This window comes from Orycteropus afer, unplaced genomic scaffold (assembly GCF_000298275.1).
Source record: "Orycteropus afer afer isolate SDZICR_OR568_19922 unplaced genomic scaffold, OryAfe1.0 scaffold00405, whole genome shotgun sequence".
Taxonomy (NCBI): Eukaryota; Metazoa; Chordata; class Mammalia; order Tubulidentata; family Orycteropodidae; genus Orycteropus; species Orycteropus afer.
This window is the reverse complement of record NW_006921992.1, coordinates 2,681,103-2,692,007: the sequence shown is the minus strand read 5'-3', so window position 1 is coordinate 2,692,007 and position 10,905 is coordinate 2,681,103. Positions and strand designations below refer to the sequence as shown.

The following is a 10,905-nucleotide window of genomic DNA, read 5'->3' as shown; positions in this document are numbered from 1 at the left end:
ATCTCACCTAGTCCTGACTTAGGGCCTGGCCTCTCTCACCCTTCTCCACCCCCATGCAGTCCCTGGCCCAGCCCTGATGCCCTTCACCCTCAACTTCACCATCACCAACCTGCGATACATGAAGGACATGCGACCAGGCTCTGCCAAGTTCAACTCCACAGAGTCAGTCCTACAACGGCTGGTGAGGCCCTCCCCACCCATCCCTCTTTTCCAACTTCTCCCCCACCCTCGCTGAGTCTCCCTGCTATACATTCTGGGGATTTGGAGTGCTTAAAATCATGGACTTAATAGGCAGGCAGCTCCAAATTCAAAAATTGGCACTCTTACTGACAAGCTATGTGACATTAGACTTGTGACTTTGCCTTTTGGTACCTATTTTCTCATCTGTAAAAACAAAGTAATAAAAGCACTTATCTGAAAGGATTGTTTTTGAGAATTAAATGAGGTATTGAGTAGATCAGGAAGTTGTTTTATTAAAAGTATTTACTGTTTTGAAAATATGTGTAATTTTACATTCATTTTCATTCACCCACTCCTTCCTCCTCAGCTCAAGCCCTTGTTCACCAACAGCAGCATTGGTTTCCTCTACACTGGCTGCAGACTGACCACACTTAGGTGAGAGCTCCCCTCTGTCCTCCTTCAGGAGGGGTAGTGAGATATGAGCTGGTTGGGCTGGGTAGGGCCTGGACCAGGGTGAGTCAGGCATAGGAGGAAGTTATGGACTATGTGGCTAATTGCCTCCATGAATAACTGCCCCCTTTGCCATGAGACCAGAAGAACTGGATCATGCCTTGTTACCATTAATGAACATTTTGATCAAAGATTCTCTAGAAGAATCCTGTTCAAAAGAGGGAATATGCTGAACAGAATTTCAAACTCTAATGGAATCTAAGTAGTTCTGGTAGCATAGTGGCTAAGGCATTTGACTGCTAACCAGAAGGCTGGCGGTTCAAACCCATCAGCCACTCCTCGGAAGGAAGGTTGGGCAATCTACTTCCATAGTGATACTGCCTCAACAACCCAAGGAGGGGTCGCCATGAGTTGGGGCCAACTCGATAGCACATAACAACAACAACAATGGAATCTAACATTTATGGGGTCATGGACGCTGGATAATCCCCTGAATCTGTCTTCTTTCATCACAGCATGTCAGGTCAAAGTCAACTTAATGGTTATTTATCACATTCTTCACATACTTCTGTGTTTCTGTGTCTAGTTCAGAAATTTTCTAAATAACTTTTTCACGGCTTACAGTTTTTAATGACTTACAGTAAATGTCAGAGAACCTCACAAATGTAGACATATTTCTGTTTTTGAGTTCATATTATGAGTGCTTATACATATGCACTGTGAAAGCATAATAGTTACCTATACCTTATGAGATTTGAGATCATTATAGAAACATACAAAACCCAGAGATAAGCTCAGTTACCAAGGTCCCTGTACTCTAGGCACCAAAATCTATAGCTTTCTGCCAGGTATTGATGCTCATTCAAAGTCCTCCCAAATAAGATGCAAGTTATTTACACCAGAGGCAATGTCACCAGGCAACACAACTGCCATTGCACCATTATCAGGTGTCTAGGATGAGAGCTAAGGTGTGAGGATGGTGTACGACTGGGCAGGGTTTCATTCTGTTGTACATAGGTTTGCTATGAGTCGGAGCTGACTCAATGGCACCTAACAACAACAGCAACAGGATGAGAGCTAGAAACAGCTGAACTCTCTCAGCTCAGAAGGTCACAATCACCCTGCAGAATTGCAACCAAAAAAGAAAAAACCAAACCCACTGCCATCAAGTTGATTCCAACTCATAGTGACCCCCACTGGGGTTTCCCAGACTCTAAATCTTTAGAGAAATAGATTGCCTCATCTTCCTGCCATGGAGCAGCTGGTGAGTTTGAACCCCTAGACCTTCAGATTAGCAGCCAAACGCCTTACCCACTACACCACCAAAGCTCCTTGCAGAGGTACACGGGAGATTCCAGTCATGCCTGGTAATGTTATTGGCAGCACAACCTTCTGAACTCCCAGGTTATCCTTTCAGGTCTAGTTACAGTGCTGTCCCAGGGAGATGATAATATAAGACGCAGATGGGCAGCAGGTGAGAGGGCTCTGTTCTGCAGCTTCTCATGTTTAGCCGCTCAGGTCCAGAAATCAGGGCAGCTCGGCTTTCTGAGAAGTGAGGAGTCTGTTTCCAACTACTGGGCAGTCTCTCCAGACACTATACCAAAAAACCAAACCCACTGCCATTGAGTCAATTCCAACTCATAGCGACCCTCATTGGGTTTCCAAGGCAGTATCACTACGGAAGTAGATTGCCCAATCTTCCTTCTGTGGGGTGGTTGGTGGGTTTGAACCACCAGCCTTCTGGTTAGCAGTCAAATGGCTTAGGCACTACACCACCAGAGCTTCCATTGGGTTTCCAAGGTGGTAAATCTTTACAAAAGTAGATTGGCCCATCTTCCTTCCATGGAGTGGCTGGTGGGCTTGAACCACCAACCTTCTGGCTAGCAGTCAAATGCCTTAGGCACTGAGCCATCGGAGCTCCTTCCAAGGACTATGGGGGCTGTAAACAGTTGTTTAACAATTAGTTAATAATCACCTATAATGTACCTGGAACTAGGGATGGGTATTAATATATCAATCATCTCTGAATCCCATGACATTCTGACCAAATGGCTACAGCATTATTCACACTGTGCAGATGGGAGAACCAAGAGTCAGAGAAGCTGTGTAGGTTATTCAACAATGACAGATCTAGGGTTTGAGCTGATGGTCATCTGACTCTAAAGCATCCACTCTGGTCTTCCATAGTTCAAAGTTGCCCCTTCTCTTACGGGTGGCTCGTGCCTAGTCCTGAAGAGCCAATTAGCAGGCATCCACACACAAATGGGCTCAGAAAAGGAATTACCTGCCAAGAGGGTCCTCTGACCTGTCTGCATCCCTATGTCTCTTTCCTCCCCAGGCCTGAGAAAGATGGAGGAGCCACTGGAGTGGACGCCGTCTGTACCTACCACCCTGACCCTACAGGCCTTGGGCTGAACAGAGAGCAACTCTACTGGGATCTGAGCCACCAGACTCATGACATCACCCAGCTGGGGCCCTACACCCTGGACAAGGACAGTCTCTATGTCAACGGTGAGTAGTGGTGATGACAGGAATCTCCTGCTCCACCCCGGGTCGTCCTGCTGCTGAGCTCTAGCAGAGGGTGCATCCCTATCTGCGTCTAGATTTGGCTCTTCTCACTCATTGTAAGTGTCTGCTTCCTCACCAAGAGCTAATCACACCCACACCCCCACACACAAAGGCAGACAATGAGAGAAAGCTGTAGGAGGCGTCATCCACAGCTTGGAAGGAAAATGACCTGCTGACCCCGGGATGGCCCCTTGAAGCCTTCCCAATGGCATCTGTTCTTCCTTGTCCAGAGGTTGTCCAGCTTCTCCAAGCCTCCCTAAACTTCCCACCACTCCACCTCACTCTTACCTTAATCACTCTGCAGGTTTCACCAGAACAGCCTTGACTCCCATTCCTAGTGGTAAGTGTTCAAACCCCAGAAGGGTCTGTGTCCCATTGCCCCTGGTGAAGGTAGTTGATCCCTCTCCCCAAAGTCCAGGACCCTGAGGATGAAGAAACTCATAGGTCCCTGGTCACCCACCCCAACCTCTATCTTCTGTGACTCAGACTGGGTGTCAGGGCCCCTCATCTCTGGCACCTCCAAGATGCCGGGCCTGCATCATTCCCATTCCTGATGCTTCCTCCTCAGTTGCTGTGACTGTCACATTCTCTTCGGGAACCTCAGCAGCTCCCTCCTCCAGCTCCACAGGTAAGAGCATGTTCTCCATGTTTCCTCCCTTCCCACCCACATGCCTCTGTGCTTGGCAGTAAGAAGAGCAAATGGAATGTGTGCAGGCGGATCAGGGCAAGGGGAGATGGGGGAGCATGAATCCATGAGAACATTCCCTTGTCAGAGATCAGTGCACACCTGACTTTGCAGAGCTCTGTGACTCCAGGTTTACACTTCCAGACTACAGTAGTGATTCCTCTTAAGCAACCCTTTTTCTGTTAAGGTGTTTTATCAGTTAGCTTTTATTGCATGACAACCAACCCTAAAATCTAGTGGATTAAAAAACCACCATATACTACTGTGAATGAGTAAACAGTTCAGATGGGAGTTCCTCTGCTCTCAGCTGGTCTCCCTTATGTGTCTTCAGTCCCCTGCAGGTCAGCTGGGTGCCTTGGCTTCTGGAGGATGTCTCACTACTGGTTGGGGTTTTCAGTTCTCCTTCATGTCATCATCCAATATGCCAGCTCAGCCTCATTCATAGGACGGTCATTTCAGTTCCTAGCAGCAGGAAAGGCAGCCCCAGTGCCAAATGCTTACGAGCCTTTGACTGTATCACATTTCTCATATCCTACTGCCCAAGTCACATGTCTAAGCAGATTCAAGAGGTGAAGAAATAGACTCCCACCTCTTGATGGAAGGTCCTACAACATCACATTGTAAGAGTGTAGAGGCAGGCAGGGGAAGAATTTGTGGCCATTTTGACAATCTACCCAACTGACTTGCCAAGGGCAGCTTGTGACAGTTCTCTGTCCCCAGGCCCTAGGAGGTCCAGGGTGGTCAGTCAGTAAAACCAGAACTAGTAGCCCATTCAGGAACGGTGCCCAAAGCCTCACCTTCTTTTAGGATGGGAAAGAAATGAAAACCAGTCGCCATCAAGTCAACTCCAACTGACAAATGACCCCATGCATGTAAAAGCCTATGCTCCATAGGGTTTCCAATAGCTGATTTTTCTGAAGTAGATCACCAAGTCTTTCTTTTGAGACATGTCAGGTGGACTTGAACCTCCAACTTTTCAGTTAGCACCCAAGTCCCTTAACCATATTCATCACCCAGGGACAAAAAGGAAATAGTCCAGAGCAATTCAGCACTCATTCTCAGGGGACGGAGACTAAGGAGGTCAGCAGAGAAAGTAGCGATAAACATTAATATCAACAATGACAATAAGACAACAGCAGCATTTACTGATTGCTTGCCACATGCCAGCAACTCTGCTTTTCAGGCATGATCTTACTTCAACCTTAGCAGGTAGGCACTATGATTTCTCCATTTGAGAGAGACAAAAATGAAGCTCGGGGTTCTTTGTGATTTTTCTGAGGTCACATAGCCAGCAGATGGCCAAGACTCTGTTTCAGGTCTTTCAAACTCCAGAACCTGAGCTTCTGCCTTAAGAAGAGCTGTGTGGCTTTCAGGCAGTGACTTACCCTCTCTAAAACTCACTTCCATCCTCTGTAAATTGGAACGAAGTAATAGGATTCACTTCGTGGGATTGTTGTGAGGATTAAAGGAGATACTGTTTGTCACTGAGTGTAGTATAGAGTAAGCACTTACCAAATACCAGTTGTTATTAGAGCTGCTGTCTTTATTGTTATTATTATTATCATTACTATTATGAGCATCTTTCAAAAGAAAGTTCCCCATTCTGGGAAGATTCATTCTGACCCCTTGCACCAGAAGTAAACACATTGGTCATCACAGATGTTGACAGAGATTCGCAGTCCCCTCCCCCACCAGATCTAGTACAGACTTGATTCAAGGTGCAGCAATTTCTTCTCTTCCTCCACTGCTGTAGCCCCTGGCCCTGTCCTGGTGCCCTTCACCCTCAACTTCACGATCACCAACTTGCAATACATGGAGGACATGAGTCTTCCAGGGTCCTTGAAGTTCAACACCACGGAGAGGGTCCTGCAGCGCCTGGTGAGAGCCCTGCCCACCTCACTCAGGCCCCCCACTGATGCCTGCCCCATCCACCTCCCCTCTGTCCACCAACTGAGTCAGCCTGCCCACTGATTTCTGCCACTCACTTCACCCCGCTTCCCAGCTGATGCCAGCTATGCCCACCTCAACTTTACTTCACCCGCTGTAGCCTGTTCCCAGCCCAGTGTGCCCCAGCCCCATGCCTGTCTGCCTGGACCTCCTCCTCACTTCTCTCTCCTTTTCTCCAGCTCAAACCCTTGTTCGAGAACACCACTGTCGGCCCTCTTTACTCCGGCTGCAGACTGACCTCTCTCAGGTGAGACCTTCAGAGACTGTGGGTGGCCTTGCAGGCATGTTGGAGACTTTACCCATGGGCTCCCCGGAGTAGGTCCTCCCACCTTAACTATTTCCAGGCCCCAACCTGGAACAGCCACTGCCCCTGGAGCTTCTAACACTCAGGCTATGCTCTGGGCTTCCCCTCCTCCTAAGTCCTCAAATCTCCCAGACAGTAGTTCCTGGAAACAAAAAGAATGTAGCAAGTTGAAAGTGCATCAAAACCCTTCACAAAGGACACTGCTGTTGTTTGGTGCTGTCAAGTGGTCTCTGACTCATAGCAGCCCCGTGTCCAACAGAACAAAACCCTGCCTGGTCCTGCCCCAGCCTCGCAATTCCTGCTGTGCTTGAGCCCACTGTTACAGCCACTGTCAGTCCATCTCGTTGAGGGTCTTTCCCTTCTTCGCTGACCCCCCACTTTACCAAGCATGATAGCCTTCTCCAGGGATTGCTCTCTTCTGACAACATGACCAAAGGAGGTGAGATGAAGTCTGGCCATTCTCACTTCCAAGGATCATTCCGGCTGCACTATTTCCAGGACATATTTATTAGTTCTTCTGGCAGTGTATGGTACTTTCAGTATTCTTCACCAACACCACAATGCAAAGGCATTAATTCTTCTTTGGTTGGGCGCTCTGGTAGCATAGTGCCTAAGGCACTTGACTGCTAACCAGAAGGCTGGCGGTTCAAACCCACCAGCCACTCCTCGGAAGGAAGGTTGGGCAATCTACTTCCGTAGTGATACCACCTCAGCAACCCAAGGAAGGGTCGCTATGAGTCAGGTCCGACTCGATGGCACATAACAACAACAACTTCTTTGGTCTTCCTTATTCACTGTCCAGTGGTGTGGCATTGGGACAGTGAATTAACGTCTCTTAAACTTCCTGTCATCCTCTATAATTTGGCAGTAAGTAGTAAAACTTACTTTATGGGATTGTTGGGCAGATTAAATGAGGTACTGGATGGAAAGTGCTTAGGACAGAGTGTGGCATGGAGTAAGCGCTCACCAAATATCAGCTGTTGTTACTGCTTTGACAGATGTAAAACAACAGCACAGGAAAGGAAAGGTACGTGCCAGAGCCACACAACTTGGCAAACGGTGGGCTGTGATTCTAGCCCAGTGTCCAAAGAATCCATGTTTTTGTCCACTAAGCTTACTTTGTCTCTTCCTCTTGGGAAGAACTTCATGCCTTCATCCCTCTTCCCCTTTTCTCTGCTTCCTTGCAGGGTAGAGGTGAGGGGCATGTCCCTTGCCTGGCCACACATGGGGATTATGACGCACGAGTGTCTGGCTCTGCTCTGAGGTCTCTCAGAAGGTTTAGTTTAGCTGGGCATCTTCTTGGAATATACTCCAGGCCTCGGGAAGTAGAAGCAGAAAGAGGATGTCCTTCCCTGACATACTAGGTAGAGAGGGAAGGAAGGAAGTCATTTCTTTTAGAGATAAACCCAGGTGCTCATGTACCCCTGCCACAAGTGGCCTCTTCTCCTGGGATTTCAAACTTTTTCTTTCCTTCCACAAGCATTATTTGAGCACCTACTGTATACGAAGTATGCGCTCAGCTCTGAATATTCAGTGGAGACTAAGCATAAACTACTGTCTTGGTTCTCTAGAGCTGCTATAACAGAATACAAGTGGCTGGCTTCTACAAACAGGAATTTATTCTCTTACAGTTTAGGAGGCTAGAAGAACAAGTTCAGGGAGCCAGCTCGAGGGGCCAGGTGGAGGCCCCTCAACCTTGGGCTTCACCTCTGCCTCTTGTCCAGGCTCACTGGAGCAAGCTAAAGGCTTCTGACTCATGCAGCTGCTGGCTGCTGAGGCTGAGAAACCTATTGATCAGCAGGTAAATGGCACAGGCCCAAAACTGGCAGGAAACAAGCAGGTCACTGGTTCCAGTCCAGGAATAATGCCCAAATCAGCAGACAACATAGCAGGCCACTGGCCATCCAAATTGCCAAAAAGCCAGAGACTTTCCTCAGAGCTTCTCCATATATACTGGGAGCAGACCACATCCCAAAGGCAGCTCCCCTTCAACTGATGAGGTGCTCACCGCAGAGTCCACCATGGAGGTGATTAAATCTTATCATGGAAAATAACTGCATCCAGCTGCCAAACCACTGAAAACAACGGTCCAGCCAAGTGGACATGCAACCTTAACTACCACAACTACCCTCTAGAAAGCTCATAAACAGATAATTAATAGTAGTAATAATGGTGAGTAATAATAATCAATAACAAGCACTCATCTGGTACTTAGGATGTACCAGGAAAAACTGCCCCTCCTCATTTTATAGATGAGAAAACTGAGCCATAGAGAGGCCATTGACATATCAAGAGAACAGGAAAGGGCAGTGGGCTCAGGAGGAACTGATATTGAAGCTGCTACCTGGAGACAAGTAGGTGGCAGCCAAGAGACATACCTCTGGGCCAGGAGACACAGCTCTGAGGGAAGGGGAACAAGAAGTACCAAGGGTAGAGCCTGACATGGGGTGTGCAAGCAAATCAGAAATACTCAACTGCAAGTGTGAGGGCAGAAAGGCGAGCAGGGCCAGTCACGGCCGCCCTGATGTCATGTGAAAACATTCCAGCTTCATCCTCAGGCAGTAGGGAATAATTTCAATAAATATCTAACAAGGAAATACTTGCACTTACACTGAGAATTGGATGCTTTGTGAAGGACAGATTGTAAAGGGTAGGATGGCTAGTGATGAGAGATCTATACTCAGGAGGTGATGTTTAAGGTATCGTTTTCATGATGTAGAGCAAATTTCTTCAATGGTGGGTGATGGAGTATCCTGGGTTCTCTTGATAAGAGCCCAACCACTTTCCTCCCTTTTTTAAATTGATGTTTTATTGTGTTTTCGGTGAAGGTTTACATAGCAATTTACATACCCATTCAACAGTTTCTACACAAATTGTTCAGTAACATTGGTTCCAGCCTTCACAATGTGTGAGCATGTTCATTATTTTAATTCTGGTTGTTCCATTTCCAATAATTTAGTTTCCCTGTCCTCTTAACTTCTTGTTGTTGTTGTTCTGTGCCGTCGAGTTGGCCCCGACTCATAGCGACCCCTCCTTGGGTTTCCGAGGCAGTATCACTATGGAAGTAGGATTGCCCAACCTTCCTTCCGAGGAGTGGCTGGTGGATTATCTTTGTTTTAAAGTCATTGACTTATATAGGTGATTTAAAAAAAAAAAAAAAAGGCACACAGTACTCATGGGTGATACTCACTGCCATCGAGTCATTTCTGATTCATAGCGACCCCTATTGGGTTTCTGAGGCTGTAAATCTTTACAGAAGTAGATCATCCCATTGTCTTTTGTAAGCCAATCTGAAACTTGACCCATGGGGCTAGTTTCCGTTCAAGGTTTAAAGACTATCTCAGGTCAGTAGACTCGGGGAGCCCCCTAGACTCAACTGGTAAGATAATTCTGGATTTTATAAGAATGTAAGGGTCTGTTCCACATTCTTCTCCCCTTCTATCAGGATCCATCTACTGTGTCTCTGATCAGAACAGTTGGTGGTGGTATACAGGCACCATCTATCTAGTTCTTCTCGTCTCAGGGTAGATGAGGTCATGGTTTGTGTAGACTGTTAATCCGGTAGACTAGTTTCTTCTTTGAGTCTTTGGTTTCTTTATTTCTCTTTTATGAACCCCACCACTTTCTAACTTTCCCTATGGTACCTCTACCATGTCCTTGGGAGCTCCCCAGAAATGGATCCCTCTTGTCTCCATTCTTGTGTCTCTTCCCAGGCCTGAGAAACATGAAGCAGCTACAAGTATAGATGCCATATGCACCTATCGCCCCAACCACACAGGCCTTGGGATGGACAGAGAGCACCTGTACCAGGAGCTGAGCCAGCTGACCCATGGCATCACCCAGTTAGGCCCCTACACTCTCGACCATAACAGTCTCTACATCAATGGTAAGGGGATGCCATCTTGTTTTGCATCCCAGAAGACCGCACGTCCTCCCTCCTCATCCTACTCTTTGCCTTCTCTCATTGCTCTCATCCTTTTGCCCTCTACCTCTGCAGGTTACACCCACCAAACTTCAGAAACCACCCCCAGTGGTAAGTACTCAGTGGTCTCAGAGGGCCTTTTCCCCTGGGAAAGAAGCAACAGGCCTCCTGCCAACATCTCCAGCTGTCAGGAGGGAAGGAGCCAGGGGCACAGGCCAGGAAGTTATTGCATTAAGACTCAGCTGTGAATTGCCTCTATGTTGCCCACCAGGCACAGAGAAATGGCTACTGGTTGTTGGCTTGGTGGGTAGATGAATGAAAGTGAACAATTGAATGGAAATAATTAAGAATGTTGGGTCATTAAATGGCTATTTCATTTCTTTGTAGCTTCCAAAATATTCCTTCCTTTCCTCCAGCAGATGATAGTCAAATGTTATCCACAAGTGGTAATTCTGGCATTTGGCCTCAAGAACCCTCAGCCATTGCTATGGTCTCCTAAGGAATGGGCACTGGGTCCGTGATTTTGGCCCCAGGCCCTGTGCACCACATCCTTTCCAGGCTTAACTCAGGCATGGTTTCTCTTCTCCTTCCTCTGCTGTAGCCGTAGCCCTGGTGCCCTTCACCCTCAACTTCACCATCACCAACCTGCACTACACCGAGGACATGGGTCCTCCAGGCTCTGTGAATTTCAACACCTCAGAGAAGGTCCTGCAGTATCTGGTAAGAGGACCTTCTACATCACGCATACCCTGCACACCGGTGCCAACCCTGTCCACCTATGACAGCCCCTCCCACTTCATTCCTGCCCTGTTTACTTGTGCCAGCTTCACCCACCTCACTCCTACTCTT

At 47.6% G+C, this 10,905-nt stretch overlaps 1 protein-coding gene across 1 annotated transcript in view; it reads left to right on the top strand.

Moving 5' to 3' along the window:
* MUC16 (mucin 16, cell surface associated) overlaps positions 1 to 10,905 on the top strand; it is a 126,354-nt gene that overhangs the window by 61,811 nt on the left and 53,638 nt on the right. Inside the window, exons 33-41 of the mRNA XM_042782675.1 lie at positions 60 to 181; positions 548 to 615; positions 2,969 to 3,141; positions 3,767 to 3,826; positions 5,637 to 5,761; positions 6,010 to 6,077; positions 9,848 to 10,020; positions 10,132 to 10,167; positions 10,658 to 10,776. Of these exons, the coding sequence (XP_042638609.1) occupies positions 60 to 181; positions 548 to 615; positions 2,969 to 3,141; positions 3,767 to 3,826; positions 5,637 to 5,761; positions 6,010 to 6,077; positions 9,848 to 10,020; positions 10,132 to 10,167; positions 10,658 to 10,776 (944 nt within the window). The remainder of the gene's footprint in view (positions 1 to 59; positions 182 to 547; positions 616 to 2,968; positions 3,142 to 3,766; positions 3,827 to 5,636; positions 5,762 to 6,009; positions 6,078 to 9,847; positions 10,021 to 10,131; positions 10,168 to 10,657; positions 10,777 to 10,905) is intronic.